General features: G+C 34.7%; 2 protein-coding genes across 2 annotated transcripts in view; both read right to left on the reverse strand.

The window, feature by feature from the left end:
• LOTGIDRAFT_154658 (hypothetical protein) overlaps window positions 1-3395 on the reverse strand; it is a gene marked incomplete at both ends in the record, with an annotated part of 9911 nt that extends 6516 nt beyond the window's left edge. Inside the window, 2 exons of the mRNA XM_009063857.1 lie at window positions 2334-2375; window positions 3125-3395. Coding sequence (XP_009062105.1) covers window positions 2334-2375; window positions 3125-3395 — 313 coding nt within the window. The remainder of the gene's footprint in view (window positions 1-2333; window positions 2376-3124) is intronic.
• Window positions 3396-11565: 8170 nt separating this feature from the next.
• Window positions 11566-23469, reverse strand: LOTGIDRAFT_154659 (hypothetical protein; the record flags this gene model as incomplete). The annotated part of the gene is made up of 14 exons (XM_009063858.1): window positions 11566-11667; window positions 11948-12001; window positions 12372-12451; window positions 12891-13002; window positions 13391-13516; window positions 13724-13842; window positions 14161-14436; window positions 14653-14724; window positions 15311-15478; window positions 15833-16048; window positions 16301-16567; window positions 17064-17190; window positions 18121-18606; window positions 23401-23469. The coding sequence occupies 14 exons, from the start codon at window positions 23467-23469 to the stop codon at window positions 11566-11568; spliced, it is 2274 nt and encodes a 757-aa protein (XP_009062106.1).
• Between the last annotated feature and the right edge of the window lie 622 nt (window positions 23470-24091).

Consider the following 24091-nt stretch of genomic DNA (forward strand, 5'->3'; position numbering starts at 1 on the left):
ATAACCGGAAGTTGAGATAGGACAGCAAATATAAAAGTATAAATAGATAACCAATTTGAATGACCTTTGATCCTACAAAAATCAGGGTCAAAAAAGGTCAAGGTCAAAAATTGAAAATTTTGAATTTTCAAAACCTGTTCCTTTTTTTGAACTATAAAGCTGAAACAATCGAACTTCTAAGACAACGTGGCTCAACGGATGAAGTAATTGTATGCAAAGTTCCATTTTGAACAAATGTATACGTTGCGAGTTAAGTCCCTTGTCAAAATTGTCAATAATGAGTAATTTAACCCGGATGTGCTACGCCCACCTTAATTTCTTTTGCATAGGTTAATTGATATTCTGAATGTTATGTAGTATTCCAAATTTAAAGCTTCTACATCATACAGGTCAAAAGATATAGGTCAACAAGAGTCAATAAAGGTCAAAATAGAAAATTGAAAATATGGAAATTTCAAAACCCGTTCCTTTTTTTGGAACTATAAAGCTGAAACAATTGACCTATTAACACAAACTGGCCAAAAAAATAAGGTAATTGTGTGCAAAGTTCCTTTTTGAACAAATGTATCCTATGCGAGTTATGCCCCTTTCCCAAAATGTAAACAATTAGTAATTCCACCCGGATGTGCCACGCCCACCTCAACTTTTTTGTCATAGGTTAATTTATATTCAAATTGTCTTGTTGTGTTCCAAGTTTCAATGTTCTACATAAAATAGGTCATAAGATATATACACACCACGCTCAAAGAAACAGAAATATTGTAAAAAAAAACTCAAATTTGAAAAATTCACGAATTTCAATTTTGCTTTAAAAAACGATTGTTATAATTCATTTGAAAGAGCATGAAAAGCACATTAAGAATCCGACAAAATTAACCCTCTAGGTTAAATAGGTCACGGGCTAGAGCAGTCCAAAGTTGCGAATTTGGCTGTTTTCGGACAGCTATAAAACCGGAAGTACATGTCGGAGGTCAAATGTCAAAGTATTAACTGATAGCTATGGTCAATGACCTTTGACCTTATGAAGGTCAAGGTCATCAAAGTTCACGATCACGAGATATGACCCTTCAAACTTTGAAAAAATTCAACCGGATGTTGCAAAAAAGCAAAATTGAGAATCGAAAAACGGCTTCCTAATGTCATGTTTTTTTTTATCTTCTTTCATTTGACACCAAAATCATTTAAATCGGATGAGCCATTATGTCTGAATAAAAATCGAATCATTTCAGAAAAATCAAAATGGCGGCCAAAATTTCACGTGTGTTCCGGATTTTTTTTTCTTCGTTTTTTTGTCATAACTTTGTCTACCTATCAGCATAAAAATTTTTGTCCTATACAAATTACACCGGAAGATATTCAACCGGAAGTGAACATCGTTTTCCTGTTTAAACCGGAAGTGAAATTGAAAATTTGACTGTACCATTTTGTTTACATTCTTAAACTGTCTTTGCTCAATTTTTTTCAGATTAATCAGACAAAAAGCAAAAAAAATGAAAAAAATGCAAAATTTGGCAAAAAAAATGTCTGCGACAAATTTTCGAATTTTGAAATTTTGAAACTGCTATTCTTTCAGATTTTAACAGTAGATTCCAAAAATGCAAACCCAAAGAAAATCGACCGAAAAATACGACTTCTAGAGCCGATTATCTATTCTTGCATATATTGAACTGTGGCACTTCCGGTTTTGCAAAAAAGATCCAAAATATATGTATGCACATCGTCGCCTATATCTAAGGTTCGTGAATGTTGAATGGTTGCTGCAACTATTGTAGTCTAAGCTCAGGAAGGTGTGTAAAAATCGGAAAAAAAAAAAAAAAAAAAGAATTGACAATTCGATAACAAACTGGGACTTTGCTGAAAGCAAAGTCCCACAACTAGAGCCGTAGCAAAGTCCCACAAAAAAAGAATTGACATTTCGATAACAAACTGGGACTTTGCCGTAGCAAAGTCCCACAAAAAAAAAAAAAAAAAAAGAATGGACATTTCGATAACAAACTGGGACTTTGCGGTAGCATTGTAACAGACTAAATTTCACAGAACCACTCGTCATTGTAAGACTGAGGATCACTCTAGGAAACATCGGGTGAAGGGACCGAGCAGGGGCCACTAAACTTTTCAGGTGAGAGGGGGAGGGGGTGCGACAGATCATTCTTTCACCCGGACAAGCCTCTTTTCGGGGGGTCTTGGTATCCCCCGTACAGACGCCACAGAGACCCAGCCGTCATTGAAACAGATCCACCTATTATTGTAAGAAACCAAACGGTCGGTCGCTGTAACAGGCTTAGCCGCCACTGTAACAGACCCAAAGGTGTTTACGAGCATTATCTTATTACCTGTTCCTTTGCATTCAATCTCTTCTAACCGCATTTTACATCCTGTAATTACAAATTTGTAACAAAATATTAATATATAATATATGATAAGCACACCAGTATATATGTTATTCGCGGAATTAATGCAATTATGATTTAGAGAATTTCGGTTCGATTCAGATATATTTACGCTTCTCAAATAAATCGTTTAAATGATGACAATTGCTAAGCTTATCAATGAATATCGTTTCATCGATATTGCAACTTTGTCATGTGGCAGTAGGCTAGGGTAAGGTACCTCCGACCATCAGCCATTTTAACCTAAAAAATAGTCTTCAGAAGTACTAATTGTACAGATTGTGTAATATATTATCGGTGTAGTCAACCAGAAATAAACAAAAATGGCGCTTGTTTTTATTGCTAAGCTGGTATACATTTTCCAAATCGTATGTACTATTTTGCCCATAAAACGTGAAATAATACGATATCTCAGATGATTTGTTCAACTGTGTGATGATGATTGGCAGTTTGTCCCAGTTTATTTCAACAAATTTAAAAATACTTTTTTACCCCAAAATATGTGTCTGTATGCACCAAATTAATTCAATTTTTCGTTGGAGAGCATTTAAATAAGATTTAACTAATGGTATTGGCTGTTGCTTTACAGAACAAAGCATCAGTAAAATATTAAAGCCATTGTGAAATGGTAGCGCAATCAATAATCATTGATGGCATTTGTAGTAACCCTTAGACGTTTTCCAAAGTTATGGTTAACAGATAACCCTGCATGATTGTTAGAATGACCTACTTACCACATCCATTATAACTGAACAATTTTCGGTAGGTTGTAGTTATTTCTTCCAACACTTTTTTCTGTTCCTTGATATTGTCTACTAACTGCCTCCAGGCGTCACTTGCTATCGTCAAGTCCCTCTGTTCAGATATTCCATATCGCCTTCTGTTCTCAAAATGATTCAATTCTGCTACTAGTTCATTGTTTATGTTAATACATTCATCTAAAACACCAAAAAATTTTGACTTTACCTCCTCACACATTTGCCTCATTGGTATATTGTCAGACATTGTTGAGAGTATACAGCCTACATCTCCCAAAGTGTAACAGAAATAATTTCCAAAAGCCTTCGTAGCTAGTATATTTTGTTTCTGGACAAATATATATCCTGTTTATGATAATATAGCAATCTGCAGTGTATGTTACTTATTAAAGTTGAATAGTTAAGTTCACCCTGTTCGTCGGTATATTATTCTTCCTGGTACAAAAACTTTTCTTTACAAATAACGTTTCACATACTTCAGGATAAGTTGCAGTTCTTCGATTTACCATTCATTGATGTCAACTTGTGCAAAGAGAACAAAATGGTGCTGGAGGCTTTCGCAGTTGACGTCTGCTTCCAGACTGATATGGTATCTGTATGAAATATGATTATGTTATGAGCTCCCTAAATGACCTATAGTCAAAATTATTTTAATAAGGCGTGGTTTATGATAATAGCCAATAAGACTGTACGTATATAATAACGTCACATAATAACTGGTGTTTCCCTCTAGAAAATCCCCTTTTTTTTATCTTCCTATATTTACCTATTGAATACAGGACTGTATTCTTATTACGTCCAATCAATCATAATAGACACGAACATCAAGCCAGACTTTGTTACGTGCATTTCAAAATGTGATAATCTGGACTATTATATAATACGTAAGCGCAAGACAAATTTGTAACGAAAAGAAAAGTTCCTAAAATGTACACAAAATTCCAAATCTCATACCAAATTGTTTCAGGCAGAGAGTTCCCATCTTCAGCTGGCTCTTGGCTCTGTATCGAATACTCTGGCAGCCATTCTGGTCTTCAAGAATAAATATGGATCTGCTCCTCTTGAAGGCAAATCTGCTGGGTTGCTGGCTCCGGGACAGTGTCTCCAACTGCTGACTGATGTGAGTGTGTGGATTTCGTTTACCCTATTTTGAACGAATTGCTTCCATTCACCAGCTTCGTTAATTATCCAATAATATGCTACTTTGGAGTCAGTGAAGCATATTGTGTTTGATATCTGGATGTCTTCCTTTAAAACTTCATTGATGGTGTTAATTAGTCGAGGAAGTATCAAAGCGGACAGCAATTCCAGTCTTGGTATAGTGGTATGGGAAAGCGGCGAAATTCTTGTCTTTGATGCTATAAATCTGATGAAGGAACCATTAGGGGTATTAATTCTCAGGTAAACAAGTGCGGCATAGGCTATGGTTGAGGCATCACAGAATCCAATGACGTCATAACTGGTTACTGTCTCAAGTATACCACAATTGAAACGTCTCGGAATAGATGTCGATGGCATAGATGATAGTGCGGCTAAAAGGTGGTTCCAATGGTTAAGATATTCTCCTTCTAATGGGGTGTCCCAATCTTGATTGGTGCGGCAGAGTTCTTGAAAGAAAAGCTTAAATTTAACGATGAATGGCGAAAGGAAACCAAGTGGATCGAAAAATTTTGCGGCTACACTGACTACATGGTGTTTGGTTGGGGTATTGTCTTTGGCATCAGCTATTTTACTGATATCAAAGATGAAATGATCTGATGTTGAATTCCATCTCACACCAAGAATTTGTTCATCTTCATAAGTGGAATCACCTAATATGGACTTTGTATACGTGTTATCTTCTTCCCTGATTACTTGCTCTACGAGATCATTGTCAATTTTCATTCCATTTGCGGCTTCTTTCTGGCTTATTATTTGGTTAAGTGACTTTGAATTTGAAGTAAATTTTCGAAGGTTGAATCCAGCTGAAGCTAGGTTGTAATTGGCGTTTTCGTAAAATTCCTTGGCTTCCTGATCAGTGGCTGCTCCCGCAGTTAGGTCGTCCACATATATGGATCGCAGAAATTTATGTACAAAATCTGGTTGCTCCGTGGCGTACTGTTCCATATGACATTTTATAGTGGCATTCAAGAGAAATGGACTCGATGTCAATCCAAATACCACTCTGGTGAATCTGAAAACCAAACCTTTGGTTGTGGTTCGAAACTGTTGATATCATCAAGCCACAGGAATATGACGTAATCCCGATCCTTTTCGTCAATAGCTACCATCAGGAAGGCCTTCTCTATGTCTGCTACCAATGCGATGAGTACGAAAACGTACGGTGATGTCGAATATCTTTTGATTCAACGAAGGACCAACGAAGACAATCGTTTAAAGATGGCAAACCTTCGGATTTTGATGAAGCGTCGTAGACAATGAATAGTTTTGTGGTCAACTTGTCCTGACGTATTACAGCATGGCAAATAATGGACGTTTCCAATATCTGGTGATTCTACATCTACTTCTTCAACGATCCCAAGGCTGATCTGATTTTTAATGATGGCGTCATACTCGTTCAAAAGTTTTGGATTGACTTTTTATATAAATTTCTAAATATTTTGAGACTCAAGGAATAATTATCTGGCAATAATGGATGTGGTTGTTTCCATGGCAACTTCACTGTGTATCTGACCCCATCAAAATTCAAATTATCTCGAAGGCTTTCTAGTATTGATGTGGACGTTAATCCCACGGCTTCGGATTTTGATGAAGCGTCGTAGACAATGCATAGTTTTGTGGTCAACTTGTCCTGACGTATTACAGCATGGCAAATAATGGACATTTCCAATATCTGGTGATTCTACATCTACTTCTTCAACGATCCCAAGGCTGATCTGATTTTTAATGATGGCGTCATACTCGTTCAAAAGTTTTGGATTGACTTTTTATATAAATTTCTAAATATTTTGAGACTCAAGGAATAATTATCTGGCAATAATGGATGTGGTTGTTTCCATGGCAACTTCACTGTGTATCTGACCCCATCAAAATTCAAATTATCTCGAAGGCTTTCTAGTATTGATGTGGACGTTAATTCCACGGCTTCGACCTCCCAAAATCTGTGTAATTGTTCTTCCAGGCGATTGTCTTCGGCTGATACATGCAATGTGGTGATGAAAACATTGTGATTTTGCCCAGTTCCTAGTTCAACAGAACCTGAGAGATAATGGTCCATTCCGATGAGAACGTCGATATCTGTGGTACCGGTACCTTCTTCATCTATATTATAATCGGCTAAGGTTAGATTGGAGAATTGTAGGTAATGATGCTTAACCTTTGCAAAACTTCCCCGTATAATTGGCTGGCAAATTAATGGTACAAAATAGGCGGTAATTATTTTTCGTTCTCCACCCATGCATGTTATAATCAACTCAACGACATCTACAGTTTGACTGATTCCATCTGAAGAACCAAAGGTTTTAACGACAATGTTATTGGTGGCTAGGGTTTTCAATCCAAGTTTTCTTTTCATTCGGCAAGTAATATAACATCTCTGACTTCCACCATCCATTAGTAGGCGACCATTAACTACTTTATTTGACTCGCTAGTGGCGGACATATTGGCTCTGACTGTCTGTAAAAATACGTGGCGACGGTGTTTCTCTTGGTATGTGTAAAGGGTAGTAGATGACGATGAAGTACTATTATTGACTGGTTGTGACTGGCTTTGACTGACTTGTGAAGTTCTGGGTTCTGGTGGCTGAGGCTGTGACTGTTCCCTTTTCGGACAGATACTAACATGATGTTTAGCGTTGCAAATTGGACATACTCTTCCTGATTTCTGCTGAAATGATCCCGACGAAGGCAGATGTAGCATCTTTTAAACTTGTTTAGAATATCTCTTCTGGCATCAACATTACTAACTATTTTACAAGATGTGGACGTGTGTTGACCTCTACAGTACGTACAGTGCGTTGTTCTCGCTGCTTGTTGCGTAGATGTATCTGTGTAAACGGCAGTGGCTGTAGCTGTAGCAGGTTTGTTGTAAGGTGAAGTGTACGGTTTTCTATACCCCTTGCTATGGCTCTGATGCGAAGAATTATCTCTGTCGGTTCACGATTTTCTGTTCTTTCCCTGGCTTCAAGTTTCGAATTGCCTCATAACTAGATCTAAATTCCATTCTTGTTCTTTCAGTTCTCTGCTAATTATCAGCAGCAACTCCTTTGGTAGTTTCTTTGTTACGATCGGTGATAACAGGGCACCATAAGTTGTAACTGAAATACCGAGATATTTCAAACTTCTAACGTTTGCTTCAATATTATCATATAAACTTCTCAGAGCCTTTAAGTTGGATATGTCACGAACTGAGTCTGAATGAAGCAGGTTTGTTGAATGCTTGTTTATTATTTTCTGTTTATTTCCAAACCGTTTTTTCAATATAGCTATGGCTTCCTGATAATTCGATCCTATAACAGGTAGACCCGTTATGGCGTCTGCAGCTTCACCTTCCATCAAGGTATGTAGGTAGTTGAATTTATCAATCTCCGAAAGTTCATCGTTCAGATATATTGAGGATTCAAAAGTTTCCCAAAATTGTAACCATCCAATGGAATCTCCCTTAAACTTCTTAAGTTCTAATTTTGGTAATTTTACTCTAACACGCTTTGTACTTTTTGAATTTATACTACCATTTTCTGACATTGGAGTTGTAGATGAAGATGTGTTTTCGTCCGGTTCTGCAAGGTTCTGGCTATGTGGGTCCTGGTGGCTTGTAAATGACAATTCCTGGCTTTGATCTATGTTCTGTGAAATTTCTGGCTTTGTAACTTCCGGTTAACTTTTGGTTTTGATAGTTTAGACAATGCTAGATTTATATCAATAATGGCGAATTCAATATCGTCTCTGAAGGCATCCGACTCGTCAATTTCAGCTGCGACATCTTCTGCCTTTGTAAGTTCTATCAACGTAGAATTCAGTTCTTCTAATGTTTCAATTTTTCTTTCCAGTGATCTTTTAATTTGGCTTAATTTAATTGTTATTGAACCATTTTCATCATCATCTATTTGGCTTTCAATTAATCTGCTTGCTTTATTCATCATGCGTTTGGCTGACGCTCTATGCCCACCCCTAATCTGTCTCTTTTTGGCCAAATCCGACATTTTCTTTTAAATATTGGTAGGATTTTAAGAGGTTTACGGTAATGTTTTCACAATGCACTCAACTAATGGGTGAAGGTCAAAGGTCGATCTCGTGGCTACTGGTTAGAAATTTCCCTTCCAGATGAATTTCTAAAACTTGCGAAAATTGGCTTCTATTCTAAATTCCTGGCTTATCCGTCTCGTCGGTCCATGTGGGAGATCTGGCGACAATCTGTCATGGAATGGTTCTGGCTGTAAGGCTTATAATTTTAGCAGATTCATTGGAGAGAAAGAAACTTATATTGAAAAATAGGGCTGTATTCTTATTACGTCAAATCAATCATAATAGACACGAACATCAAGCCAGAATTTGTTACGTGCGTTTCAAAATGTGATAATCTGAACTATTGTATAATACGTAAGCACAAGACAAATTTGTAACGAAAAGAAAAGTTCCTAAAATGTACACAAAATTCCAAATCTCATACAGAGGGTTTGTGTTAATCCAGTCACCATAACAATAGCATCAGTGTCACACTTACAAAACAACAGCTTAACCCACTCCCATTTTTTCTTGTGGTACTCTAGTGTCACTCTAGTGTTACTCTAATGTCAGACCTAAGCCCACGTGACTCTGACTAAACGCTTTTGTCAAATACAAACGAAAAAGTTCTAGCACTACTTGAAGCAGTCTGTCTTTAAAAATTATCCTGTCTAGCAGCCACTGCCTAGTTGATGGGCAAGAAAAACATACCGGCAAACGATAACACTACACTAATGTAATCTTTAGCTGGCCTCTGCATCGTGTAAACTTCTGGGGGTTAGTGTTAAAGGGATATGAAAACTCATGCTAAGCCAGTGTTCTGAAACGCTGAGTTGGGATACTTGGAACACTAGAGTAGTACTAGATTAAAACTAGTGTTAAATTGTTTCCCAAATATCTCAAAGTGTAGAGTTATCTGGGTGTCACTCAACACTTTGTATCCAGGTCAAACGTGCGGGTTAGTTATAGGTGTTATAGAAGATACTCTCCTATAGAAGCACTGGCCTAGATCACAAGTAAAGACTATGGATTTCAACATGAAAACTATTTCAATTGAAACAGAATATGTTTTTTTTTTATGAAGATTATTCATAGATTATTACTTCTAGAGAAATTACAAGAAAAAATATATTCAACTCAAATTCCAATGCAATTGTTTCAGGGAGTTGATGTAAGGGATTCTAATCTACCATGAACCAATACATTACTACAGTTTTTTATTTCTTTTATATGCAGTGACTAAACGTTTAGTATAAACGTTTGAAAATTCATCTTGGAGCTCATTATAAAAGCGTTTGACAATGACAGAGACATTTTTAGCTGTAGTATTGTAGGTTGCAATGAAGGGTATGATTTGGTTGTGTCATATTGGATATTTAGGCTGTTAGATATGACTGTTTGTAGTTGGTCTATCCAAAAACTCTCCCTTTGCAATCGCTTGGTTTTTGGTTTGATCAATGTTGGTACAGGTACTTTTTCTATAGGCAAAACAAAAAGATCTTCAATGGAATGATTGGGTAAATTGAAATGATTCGCAATTGGTCTATCTTTCTTATAGAGTATATCGAAGCGATGACCGCTAAGACGAGTACGCAACGCGTTTTGAGTTTCGCCAACATATTGAACGTCACATTTTTTACAAGAAATTAGGTATATAATGTTTTTATCGATGCAAGAGTGTTACACTTGTGCTTATGCACTAATCCACTAATGTACTCACTCAAAATACACCTATTTTACCTTCTCTGAAAATATATTTTGTTTACACCTTATTATGTGTTATAAAAGACTCTCTTTATAAATTATAAAAGCTTAGTTGAATCATGTCCTCGTTAAAGAATTTGGATTTGAATGACATAAGCATGCAGAAAAGAGATTACAAATTAAAACTCCACAATACCGGTTTCGATCGAAATTCAAACCCGGAAAAAGAATAATCTCTTATGTGGAAAAACAGAACTAAGATGTCAGGGCTAAACAGGCGAAATGAGATAGGGAGAAATTGGAAGAAACCTTAACGGCATAAATAAAAAATTCGTACTTTCACTATCTTAGCCTAGACCGAACCCCACTAAACCAATTCATGTTATAAATAATTGGAATATGTCTAATTTTGGCTTGCAATACATAATTATAGAAAAGCTGGAGAAAAATTAAAGATTTTTAGAATTCTTTCCGTAAGTCAAGGCATATTATATTATACATATTATGATTATGCATAGGGTAAAACACAGCAGAGGGTTTTTATTATGTTTTAAATCCCGCATACCGAGGGATTTTCCGAGGGAAGGGGTTTTAAATGTCATAAAAACCCGAGGGAAAATGTTTTATCTGGCTTATAAAGCATGTGGCAGTACCTGCAGTACCCTTGACCGAAAACTGACTTATTTGTTAAATTTATAAAATAGAGAACCAGTTAAGTATTATTTGACAAAATCAAATCTGATACACAATACAACGCATCGCTTGAAAAGAACCTGTACCTGATAGTGTCCAATGAAGTTAAAGAACGCAATCTCTATTGTTTATAAATCGAAAACGTTCTCGGGTAAAAAAGTTTTGGCACATTGTAGCTGTTGACACTATGTCAGAAAAAAGAATACACAATATGTTTACGTTTATTCAAAAAGAATTATTCACAATTTTATTACACAAAATAATTTACAAATAAAGACATTCAACCATTAATACATGCATTATAACAAATAGTGAGCATATGTTGGTAAATTCATTTCGACTAAAGCAATGAATGGAAGTATCGCTGAAAGGAATACTACCTCTTAGTCATAAAATTCAAAGTCTCAACTTTGTCAAAAAGCCATGACTAAAGAATAAAATCTCCATATCAGGCGATATACAGTAAGCCGTAATAATAAACCTACATTCAAACCATGTGTTAAAGAAACTCTGACCCTGTTAGGGTTAACGAATGCATATTAACATAAGGTATAATATATGGTCTATATATTCCAATTTTTTCATAATATTATGCAAACTTTTTACTGTTTGAAGAGTATCAAGGTGGGAGTATTCTTCAATTTACTTTGTTACTTCTCATTTAATTTATCATTTATACAAGATAATATTAAAAGAATACTCTTTCAAATTGCATAAAAAGTAGGATTTAAGCCCTTTATTTACAACCAATGTCCCGACCCTTCCTAGGTATTCGAAAATAGTTTTTGTTGGCCCCTCCCAGTACAAGGTTCTGCAGCCGTCACTGTACAAATCTACAACCAGAAATTATTTGCACCCTAAAGAAGGTCATTATCTGGTGATGGTTTTATTGGTACAACTGGCGCATCAGTTGTTTCTTCTTTCAATACTCTAGTTACGCGGACTGATTTCTTCCTTGCCTGTAATCAGAATATTGATCAAGTTACTGTATAAATATTTTGTTTCCAATAAAGCATCAGAAATCTGATTTAGAAAACTTAAGCATTGAGAACAAAACCGAATCAGAATTATACTATATTAAAAGTTATATGTAGGTCTTATTAAATAAATAAAAACGCAATTTTTTAGGATATAAAAGTCCAATACAGATAAGAAAAAATTATGTGAAAAATAAAATCTCGTGTCAAACCAGGATTGATAATTGGTGTTAAGAGTGAAGAATTGGTAAAATTTACTTACAAGACCAGCTTTGTCGCCCTTCTTTGTCTTTTTCACATCCCTTTTGGCCACAGACTGAAATAAACAAAGTTTTGATAAGACGCCTCGCAAGTTCATATAAACCAGGAAGAAACGTTCCACGGTCAGGCTGATGTAAGTAATGAAAGTACCTGTTCTTTTGTAGCTCCATCGAAAAGAAACACATTTCTCTCCTAGAAATTTCAACCCAAATTTTGGCTAAAAATTGTACTCTGTAAAAACAAATTTTGCAAATGCTTGCTCATGTGTATTTTATGTTATTAACGTAAAGACATTTTCAGACTAACAGTACATTTTAGAGGCTGCTATTCCAATTTTCATAAAAATAATGAACAACTAGCCCCAAAAATATTGACTTTACTCAGACAATAAGCCCTAGAAATACAAGTATCTTATACACCCCCACCTCTTTCATGGCATGTATTTTATCATCGTCTTCTTCACTAAAACTACCACTATCTCTTTCAGTCTCTACTTCAACCTTATCTACAATAGGTAAGCAGAATGAAAACTATAGGAAAACATTTAAATAACATTAAATCATGAATGTTGTTGTTACCAATGATTGTAGGCTATCTCGAATAGTTCATGCATCAATCAGACTAACTACCAATGTAAACGTTATAAAGGGCCTTATTAATCTTTCATTGACATTTCGATAATTAATGATGACTAATTAATTTTAGAATTTAAATTAAAGTGTTGCGATTTGTCGGTTTTCTCTTTGTGATTATGGCATGTACTTGTTTCTATACAATATCTACCAGCCGGTGAGTGTCTTTATGAAGGATAGAAATGGTTATTCCCTGGAAGTGGCTCTTCAAATGTGCCTATATCAACTATGTTTCAAAGATCAAGAATCCACGAGTTAAATACTTTATTTGTTCCCTCATTTCGGGCATTATTCATATTCTGTTATTATTACCTGAAGATAAACTACCAGCTCTGCCTTGTTTACCAAAGACTAAAGCAGCTAAAGTACTGTCACTATCAAACCCTGGATCACTTCCAATTGATCGCCCATAGATTTTACTTCTCTACAAATACACAAGCAAAATTGAGCGTAGCAAAATATATCAAATAATTTCATCAGCTAAATGTATTACCCATTAAATTCTGAAAATGAAAGTGAAACTGACGTTGTGAAAGCTACCAGGAAGTCACGATTCGGTTTAACTATCAAGATGATAGCTCATTCTGATGCGGAGTTTATTCACACGAAAGTATTGATAAAATCTCTAGAAGATATGAAAAGGGAAGAACGAAAGATATATTTCCTAATGACACACGGTACATAAGAAACAAACCGAGTAGCTAGCTAAAGATAAACATCGACAAAACGTTGGATTGTCTCATGGATTATATTGAACAACATAAGAAAGTAATAAGATAGTCAAAACCCTATTCCTGGAAATATGTAGTTACCTTTTCAGTTTTTGGTACATCAGCACTACTGTTCATCTTTGTCTTAAACTTTCTAAGGAATGATGAGATCTTAGCTTGAATGGTTTTATTTCTTCTTATAGATTTATCAACCCTCACGTCTTCTCTCTGTTAATAAATCAGAGGTAATATTGAAAGACTAAAATGCAATTCAAATAAAGAGAAAACTATAAAAACAGACACATAAACAAAGTACAATCTTCTTGGTGGAAGAGTTATATGATCGTGCAAAAGCTACAAATTATTGTTGCTTTGTCACGCTATTATACTGTCTGTGATTAAATCTGCAACTAATTAGATGATTCGTGTACATACCGACCCGGAATCTACTGATAAAAATTGGGCAGAGAGTTTGGACTGAGCTTGCTCCTGGAAACTAATCTCACTGATACAGAATGTTGATGGACTACCTGCTTCGGAATGTGTCACCTCAACTGTAAAAAAATAACTCTAGATAAATAGGTTCCCCCTTACACTATTAGAATATAAGTAATGTACTGGTTCATTATATTGGATATTTGAGTGATTTGTTTGAACAATTTGCTATATTATATTCATCAATGAATTGTGGTATCAATTGAAATATGTCCTCCCCATCTGTGCCTTATTGCAGTATCCACCAAAGGACAAAGTGAAAAGGGTGGCAAGAATATCGAAATATAAGGAAGATACTTTTACCCTGAATCAATCACCAATTAAACGGAACTCTCTAAGAAGGGGTTACAAATAAAAGTGTCCATCACTAAACATACCTTTAACTGGTGATATTGGTTGACTAGTAGATAGCTGATGGTTGCTGGTGGTAGAAGATGCTGTTGATATTGTTGAAGATCTATGACTACTGGTATCACTGAAAACATCCGGTCTAAATCGTGGTTGGATGAGAGGTGAAGCTGGAGGGGGGACGCTATAAATAGCATCATCCTCATCTTCGTCTATTGAACTGTCGAATGACTGACTTGTTGGTTTCTTTGGTATATAAGGGGCTCTTGGTAGTTCTCGGTCCTTCACCAGACGTCTTGGTGACTCTATTTAATAAGATATACAAATGTAATGCCGTGCTGGCCATAATACCATAACACTTATCTGAGTATAATCTCAGTAGGTATGTTTCTATTTTACAGATTAAGATTCTGGCACTGGGTTTTTTGTGCCCTTTGAACATATATAAATAAACACGAGAAATCGTCAAGTATTAAATAACGACAGGGAAAATAGTATTAGGTTAATACATTTAAACGTACCATCTCTATTCATTAAAGACATTCTATAAGCATCATTATCTGAAGCTGATCTGTTTCCAGCAAACATCTGACCTAAAGATTAAAATATAATAAGGGGAGTGATTAATATCCATTGATATTTGTAGTCGTATCATACATCTATTCTATGGTCACAGTATGGATCCCAATTTGATACAGAAAAGTAATTAGTGTGCATTATTGTTTCATTTATATAGTAGTATATGTGTTTAATAAACCTTGTCACATTTATAGAATATAAACTATTGATTCAAGAAATAATCTGTTTACCTCTTTGATTTCTCCTGGACAAATTTGGTGTTGTTCCTCTACTATTGGGTGAACTTTTTTCTACTAATTAAGTAACAAAAATAGTCAATTATATAAACAAAAAAATATGCCAATATAGAAATTAATATCAAGATTAAGTCAATTTTGTAAATATTTATATGTGTAAAAAAATATCCTAAATTGGATCAGATAACTGTACTGTTGTACTAGGCCTATATCTCTGGTAAAAATTATTATTTATAATGTTTACGACAAGACAGAATTATTAGTACAGAGATAAACTATTAAAGCCAGAATGCATAAAAACATGCCAAGTAAAAGATGAAAGATCGACAAAGCAAAAGACAGACGTTGAAAAAAAAAATCGTACTGTTAACTAAATCCATTCTAATGTAATCTGAATCTTCAGACGGTAAAACCTGTTGATCGGGTATTGATTGTAATTGATTGACATATCGAACAGTTTTAGCGGGAAAATGTGGTTCCGGTGGTGGCAAGTCTAAAGCAATAGGATCTGTCAATATACCACTATCTATATCTGAAATATTAGTAGTTAATCAACAATAAAATCCCATTGACCAAAATACGTAATGGTATGTCCATCCCAATGCATTTAATACGGCGTTAGGCGCACGTGTTTTCAGTTTTGAAATTTGAAAATTTTTAACGACTTTGGACTAAAAAAATATGATCTACCCAAACACAAATTGTTAGTTACTAGTACATGCCCGTTGTTTTCCCGTGAATCCCTTGAAGACTACGACATAAAACAAACCGATTACCAAAAAAGTAAAAAAAAAACACACAAAACTTAGCACAATAAAAAGAACAGTAAATATCCAAACCCAAAAATTAAAAAAAATTTGTAGCAAAATTTGTAAAAACGACTCACCATTTTTGTTCTCCAAGACAAAATTTAACAGACGTTTTCCAATCTCCATGTGACCTTTATGTTCAGCAATTGTAGATGGGAAATTACCCTCACAATTCTCTGTTGTAGCAGCTACAATCATTCCAGGATATTTGAGTAATTCCTCAGTAAATTTTTTTAGATTATACTCTGCAGCAAAGTGTAGTAATGTCGGCCAGCATGAACTACATTTTTCGTCTGAAATATCGATAGAATCATGGAATGAATACTGAATTAAGGTCTTTAAAAAGGTCTCTTTATTTATAGAAAAGTGCTGTTCAGAAAACCGAAAGCAATAATTATCTATTAAGAATTGAAATGGTAGCGTTCCATCGAAATTAGAAAATCAGTGCACAATCAAATATACAGTTACAAGCCCTTATTAAATCATAATACATATACTACCAAATACTGAATAAAAACTACAGCACTCCAGTCACGACAACTTACCTGAAAACTGTACATCATTCAACGATAAAAAGGGCTGGAATAATACTGGGGAGGATTTATATTTTAATTTCTGTGTTAAAACAGTGTCTAATGCTACAGAGGTGTAAGTTGATAGTCCGAGAGATTGACAGAGAAAATATATAGGATCTGTGATGTCTTCTAGTAACGATTTCATCTGGTCTAATTTAGAGTCCACAGTGACTCGACCTTCACCAATGACCTGGTCTTCTGTTATAATGTTTAAATCAACATTTCCTTTGATATTTTCTAAAAAAACAAAAATATATAGAGAACACCTAGTAGTAGTAGGGATAGTATGCAAGCAAATTGGTCATGTTGCAGGCAGTAGAGTATGGTATAGATGATCGAATTCTCAACAAAGTTATGTGAATTTATGATCACAATGTTGAACATCACAATGGTTTTGCACGATTCGATGCAGTTTAACTGTTTTCTAATCAGCGCTGGTTCTTCCCAAACTCCCTCAGAAGTCAATTACTTATCGGGTGATATAGGCGGAAGCCTGGTCCCCAATCCTTTTCTTTTTGAATAAAATATTGTTTACAAAAAAAAAAAAAATTATTATTTATTATTTATTGTGAACATCCAGTTTGGACTTTGATTTTCAGTTAGATAGAAGCTGAACACGCAAGTTTTACCACGGCATCTTTTACTGGAGATTGTCACCATATCATATGTATACGCGGATAGATATATGAACACATCAAATAATATTCAATGATGTCAGTTTTCAAATTCTTACCTGGAAGTTTAAGGCTATAGACAACTTTATCCAGACAGTCTGAGACAATACCTTCATCAATCTGATCACATTGGATTGTAATATCTGTGTCTGATTTACGATCGAGAAGTAAGTAAACATTTCCACCCTGAAATACAGTTGATATGACTGAATATTACTGAATACTTTTTTTTCTATTTCCTTTGGACAGTCTAGAAAGGATGACGTGTTGGCATTAGGTGTTCTGGAGGTGTGTAATCATACCCTGTATAGCCTGTATCGCTGGCGACACCCACCTCAGTACCATTAAAGTGAAGCTTAAATTCTATATAGGTTTTGGACTTATAGTCAAGAGCTTAAACAGAAAGTTAATAGTTTAAATCTAGTCGACCAGCAGAGTCATAATATGTGAGCAATGTGTAGTCTCCGAAAGGGATGCCGAGTTTATATTATTTGGTATGTGGGGAAGTCTACCGCCTATGATATACTGAGGTACATATTGGCTGGATTCTTTGGGAGCAGTTGCTGCTGTAAGGTAGGTAGGGCGGCGATATCAAATACAGAATATGCCCAATAATCACTTGAGATTAGTAGCATGTTTAAATCATAAATATATCATACTATATGTCATATTGATGATACATATTATTACATTCCACGTCATCATTCTAATTAATACTAATTACTTTATTAGTTTTAATTTCAACTTTCACTCCTTCATATATATATATATCGTCAATCAGAAATGAGGTCACTCAGTCAACTTAAATGAACTCTCTGATTAAGGTTTGTAGTGACATCAATATCTTGTGTTATGGATTTACATTAATTACATTTGGTTGGTCCTTTAGTACACATTTTTCGCTAGAGTTAAGGCATACACCTCATTTTCAGACTATATGCGACATGCTTTTAGAACCGATATAAAAATCAACTGTCCATCATCAAAAGAAATGTTATGAAATTCCTATTAGTTTTCAACCTGTCATCTGAAGTAACTCAACCTAAAGATGTTCCTAATTAGTGAAATAATGAATCATTTGAATATTTAGGTGAATTTAAAAGTTTTATTATTTACCTGTGTGACGTGTTTTGGTATTATCTGGTGGACATGATTGATCTGTATTGGTTTGGGTGGAACAGAATAAATATCATCATCACTTGGGTTAAATTCCTCGAATGTTTCGATGATAGTAACAAGAGTTTTGGTGATGGTGGTACTGTCATTGGTCACATAACACACTTTACAGGCAAATAAATGATCACATTGAGCTCCAGCTCTTAAACACATCTGAACTTCTTCTCTATTGATTCCAAGTAATATCACCACACATCGACCGGGAATCAAACCAAGAAAATTTGTCGAATTCTTTGATGCGATTTCCAACAAATCTGGTGTCAGTAAGAGAACTTGTACGTGACATTCTGTTGAAAAATGGAACCCCTCTGAGTTGAATAGACTTTTTCTAATAGGTAATTCATAGTAAGGGCTAACCAGTTTGTTTGTTAAGAAGTTCGCCCAGGCTTCGCCGTCAGGAGCATGGAATATCAGTATATCACCCATCTGAAAACAAAAATAGGTAAAATTACTATTTAGGTGTAAATTGAAGCTAGAGGTGTCTGAACAACTGAAATAGGAAACAGTTACACATCAACATCGGAATATAACTGAATTTTTTGTATAACAACGAGTGATGCAGATAAGAAACCAAATCACCGTTAACATTTTCACGTTTTAAACAATATCATCACTTATGGACCAAGCTCAAGCATCAAAAGTGAACTACAAGGATACTACAACTATGCTGCTCTGAATACTGTATCATGTATCATACCCCTACACGATACCCTCGTCTTGGGCTCTTATTCCTTGAAATCTGAAAGTATCTTGGAACCGTGATTTTAGTATACATATTACTCCAATATTTATGTCCATTCGCATAAAACCGAAGGCTACACAAACTTATCGGCTAAAACTACACACATTACTATGTACAGTGCATTAGAATGTAAAAAAACACTAACTCAACTTCAGTTCATGTTTTAAAAAGGGAAGAAGGATAATTATTTATTAGTATATAAAGGAAGACCTCCTTAAATAATTAAGAGTCAATTATTAAAGGTTCATGCTACAAAATTTCGCGCCATGTATTGTGATGTCAATAAAGTTAAAAGTATATATGGGTGGCAGATTCACGCGGTTGTGCAATTTCATAATTATTACTGAAAAAAAAGTCAACATAAGCATTACTTAAACTTCAAAATAATATATGTCAAATACACCTTTTTCGGGAAAAACATTTGCTGATCTTGAACATTTTAAATTTTTGATATCATTAACTTTAATTATTTGGATAAAACTTCTGCGTTTACTATGAATTATATTTGAATAGAATAAAAAGATTCTGGGATGGTCTCTTGAGGACTCGACCGATTGAATAGGGTTTGTTTAAGTAACGTCAAGAGACTCATTTGGGTCAAATGATTTATGACAATTCTGCTTTAAACTTTCAACTAGTAAATTTGAAATCATGAGGAAAGCTCTATTTATAGTTGCGGTCTAGAAATGTTAGAAATGACATTAAATGGGGTTGTAAACCTTACATTTCTGTAGGTCTACCTCATGAAGACGACCAAAACCATGCAGTGCGCAATGAAGGGAAAATGATTTTCAACTGTCGGTGGATCTGGTATAAAGCCATTCGCACAATGCATCGGTTTATTGTCCCAACCGACTGGACTCTTTTTCTATGCCAGTACATCCGACCTGTATCATTGTCAAGGGTAAACCAGGTTAAAAGTGCCTGGATTGAACCCTGCACCCTTTAGATTTGCGAGCAAGCATCTAGCACCACCGAGGTTCCCACGTTAGAAGGTGTATCGTATAAATTTTAATAAATAAAAACACATAGCTGTGAATCAAATACTAGCAACAGCGAAGGAAATTGTCAATATTAATATAGGAAGTATTAACTTATAAATAGTTAATACCTTTTTTTTTACCTCATTCATAGAAGATAGTAATATTTACTCAACTTCAAGAGCACAGTAAACTATGGGTAACTAAGGCGTTGGGTATTATTACAAAAACGCCAAGTATGATTACAAAGAAGCTATATATGGTTACAAAAAATTACCAAGAATCACCCTACCTAACTCGGCCCATACGTCAGTAAGGCTTCTTGTTTGTGTACGATCATGTTACAATCGAAATGACTGCAACATCAATTAAGTTAAACTTTATGTCAGACTTATGAAAACGCCATCATAGTTTCGTTCTGACTCTGAAAGGCTGCAAGTCTGCCAGTTACAACCTTGTTTTCAAAGTTATACAGCTGTCTGTGAGAATTTCTACTCTGACTTCCCATTGTAACGTATTATGCTGGAGTGTACAAAAACCTAGTCAATGACATTTTGCTTATGACTCAACACATGATGACAGTTTTAACTTAATAACTATGCTTATTTTGACCTTCAAGGCAGTTTATTGCTTGAAGAAGCTTTCTATCATTTTTGCTATGTTGTCAAAATTGTGTATCATGTAAAATACATACTACTTTCCGCACATAAGCCAAATTCTATTCGGAGAAATTCATGCAAATATGCGAGAACTAATTTGCTAAGATTTTTGGATGAATAAGGTATAATATCAATTAATATTTATTGCTGACGAAGCCTTAATTCAAGTAAAAAAAAATTAATAGTCTGTTCGTGTTTCCTTATAAATATCCAGGTTAATAATGAATTTAAAAATAAATTAATTGATGTTTAACCTGAAATGATTGGGGCTAAGTAGTGAATAGTACAACTAATTAATTTAATTAATACAGGTTTAATTAACCACCGGCAATTTCTCTATTTAGACTTCATTTTTTTCTACTTATTTACATCCCACCATTATATCACGCCCTGTTCAGTGAGTTCATTTTCTTTATTGATAACGCAAATGTGTTCTTCAGGTCTTGAAAAAACCAACCAATTTCATTACTGCAACTAAACACCATACAGCATAACTTGCCACTCCGAATAATCAAGTCTGGCTAGGGGCCTGAATATGTTTACTTCAAATATATTTCCAGAGTTGCTGTCTATACAGGCTAATCGAACCGGGGCTGTTCATGTTATCGTGTATATGAGATTCAATTGTTCCATATTTTCCACTTATTTGGCATTGTTAAATAGCTCTTATGTGACCTGATAGTTCACTAAGTCTATCTAAGTGGAGTTTATTTCTGCTTTTACTAGATTTTAAGCATACATTTAGTGGTCTTCTATCTAAATATTTTACATTATATCGCAGTGAACAATCTGATTAAATTGGAGATTTTTGTGCTTTGTTCTTTCGTTGATCTTGCAAAATTCTTCAATAAATTACTTTCAGTAGAATAGAACGCAACATCTCTCAGTGTTGTCTTTTAGAATAATACGGGTAAAATACGAGAGAAGTCCATACTTAGGTAACAATGAATAATTATATCCTTGATTCAGTGGCGGAGCCAAAGAAGGAGGGGGGAGGGTGCTGGGCAGAGGGTGCAGCCGCCCCCTTCGCAGCCCCAAAAGCAAGTCTCTCGGGCAAAAATCTAATAAATAGGCGAGAAGTTCGGGCAATTTCAGATATTTGCCTCCCCTCCCTTGGGCATAAACCTGGCTCAGCCACTACCCTCACCTTTTATTGAACAGAGCAACTGATTGGTTAAAAATTATATGACATAGAACATGAGATGGATGACAATTTAGTCAGATCATGAATATAACACACATAAAAAAAGACACGAAGAGGAAGTTCCAGATTTGCATTTTATCGTTGTGAAGATTGTTTGTTCTCGCAAAGTGACATTAATTATTTCATGCTGACATCTTTACAATCTTCCTCATTCCACTGACAACTGACTTTGCCATTCGTCAACATCAATGATTGTTTTTTCACCAGAACTGTGTAGAAAAGTCCTTTAAAGCCATCCTCTATTCAGTGTTGGAATTTCAAAAATATCAAATACACCATGATTGATAAGATCTCAAAGACAGAAAGTACTTACTCGCAATATTTTCCAATTACAGCTTTACTTACTAGGAAGTTAGTGGGATATCATGCAAGTTGTTTCAGTTTAGTGTCTGAATTTGAATAGTTTATTAGTTCAGTGGTGACATATATTGCTCATCACTAGTCTATTTTCTATGACAGTTAAGTTTTGGAAAGAACGAAAGATAATATCGTTGTTTAGAGGTATAATACAATATAAACTTATAAGTACTGTACGGACAATGGGGGCTTAATTAGAATATATACTAATAATCGAAACAAAAGTTTAAATCCAGTTTTTATGAATCCAACGACTTGCGTACATGAAAATATTACATATAAGCAATTGCCCGATAGAAATATACAATGACTTGAGATAGAGAGTATCAAAAGGATCGATATCCACTTACAAATCTGTATTTTTAATCCTATATTTTGTATTTATCTCAAGTTTTGAAGCCATTCGAGATTATGGCACAGCTCTGACATATTGAAGCTGTCCAATCTCTTGACATATTAAAGCTGCCCTATCTCGTGACATATTGAAGCTGTCCTGTCTCTTAACGTATTAAACCTGCCCTATCTCTTGACATAATAATTGAAGCTGTCCTATCTCTTGACATATTGAAGCTGTCCAATCTCTTAACATATTAAACCTGCCCTATCTCTTGACATATTAAACCTGCCCTATCTCATAATTATTAAAGCTGCCCTTTCTCTTGACATATTGAAGCAGTCCTATCTCTTGACATATTGAAGCTGTCCAATCTCTTGATATATTGAAGCAGTCCTATCTCTTGACATATTGAAGCTGTCCAATCTCTTGACATATTGAAGCTGTCCAATCTCTTGATATATTGAAGCTGCCCTTTCTCTTGACATATTGAAGCAGTCCTATCTCTTGACATATTGAAGCTGTCCAATCTCTTGATATATTGAAGCAGTCCTATCTCTTGACATATTGAAGCTGTCCAATCTCTTGACATATTGAAGCTGTCCAATCTCTTGATATATTGAAGCTGTCCTATCTCTTGACATATTAAAGCTGCCCTATCTCGTGACATATTGAAGCTTTTCTTTCTCGTGACATATTGAAGTTGTTCTATGCATAGAGATATAATAATACCCTTGAAGCCACCTTTAGCTTTTGTAGAATAATGAATAATATATTATTTCAATATAGTGTATTCATGGTTTAAGTATGCATTCACATTTTCAGCATTGGTATCTATAAATCAACTACTATTTTATACATATATATAAAACACTGACAATATAAACTTACCTTTATTTCAACATTTATTCAAAACCAATAGAGCGTATAGTTAATTTCTTTACATTCGTTTCTTGGATATATTGAAGCTGTCCTATCTCTTGACATATTAAAGCTGCCCTATCTCGTGACATATTGAAGCTTTTCTTTCTCGTGACATATTGAAGTTGTTCTATGCATAGAGATATAATAATACCCTTGAAGCCACCTTTAGCTTTTGTAGAATAATGAATAATATATTATTTCAATATAGTGTATTCATGGTTTAAGTATGCATTCACATTTTCAGCATTGATATCTATAAATCAACTACTATTTTATACATATATATAAAACACTGACAATATAAACTTACCTTTATTTCAACATTTATTCAAAACCAATAGAGCGTATAGTTAATTTCTTTACATTCGTTTCTTGGAATTTACTGGTGGATAGTTTCCAAAGTAAAGTTTCCCCTCAGTTAAAACATCTACTGTTGAATGAACACACTTTGTAACGTAATTTAAAACTTTTAACAGTAAAACAGTAACTGTCACAAACTGAAAATTCTTTCTAAAATAAGAACCAAAATCACAAATAGTTATTATAACTAAAATCTGTTAATCCACAAAACAAACTTTCTTTGTCACAAGTTATAAAGTGTTAGAGGATGAGTTTCACCAGCTATTTTAATTAGTGCAACTACTCCAGTGAAGCGCCGATGACAGATTATATGTCTACAGTGTGATATGGTTGGTCAACCTTCATATGTAT

Source organism: Lottia gigantea, assembly GCF_000327385.1.
Source record: "Lottia gigantea unplaced genomic scaffold LOTGIsca_6, whole genome shotgun sequence".
NCBI lineage: Eukaryota > Metazoa > Mollusca > Gastropoda > Lottiidae > Lottia > Lottia gigantea.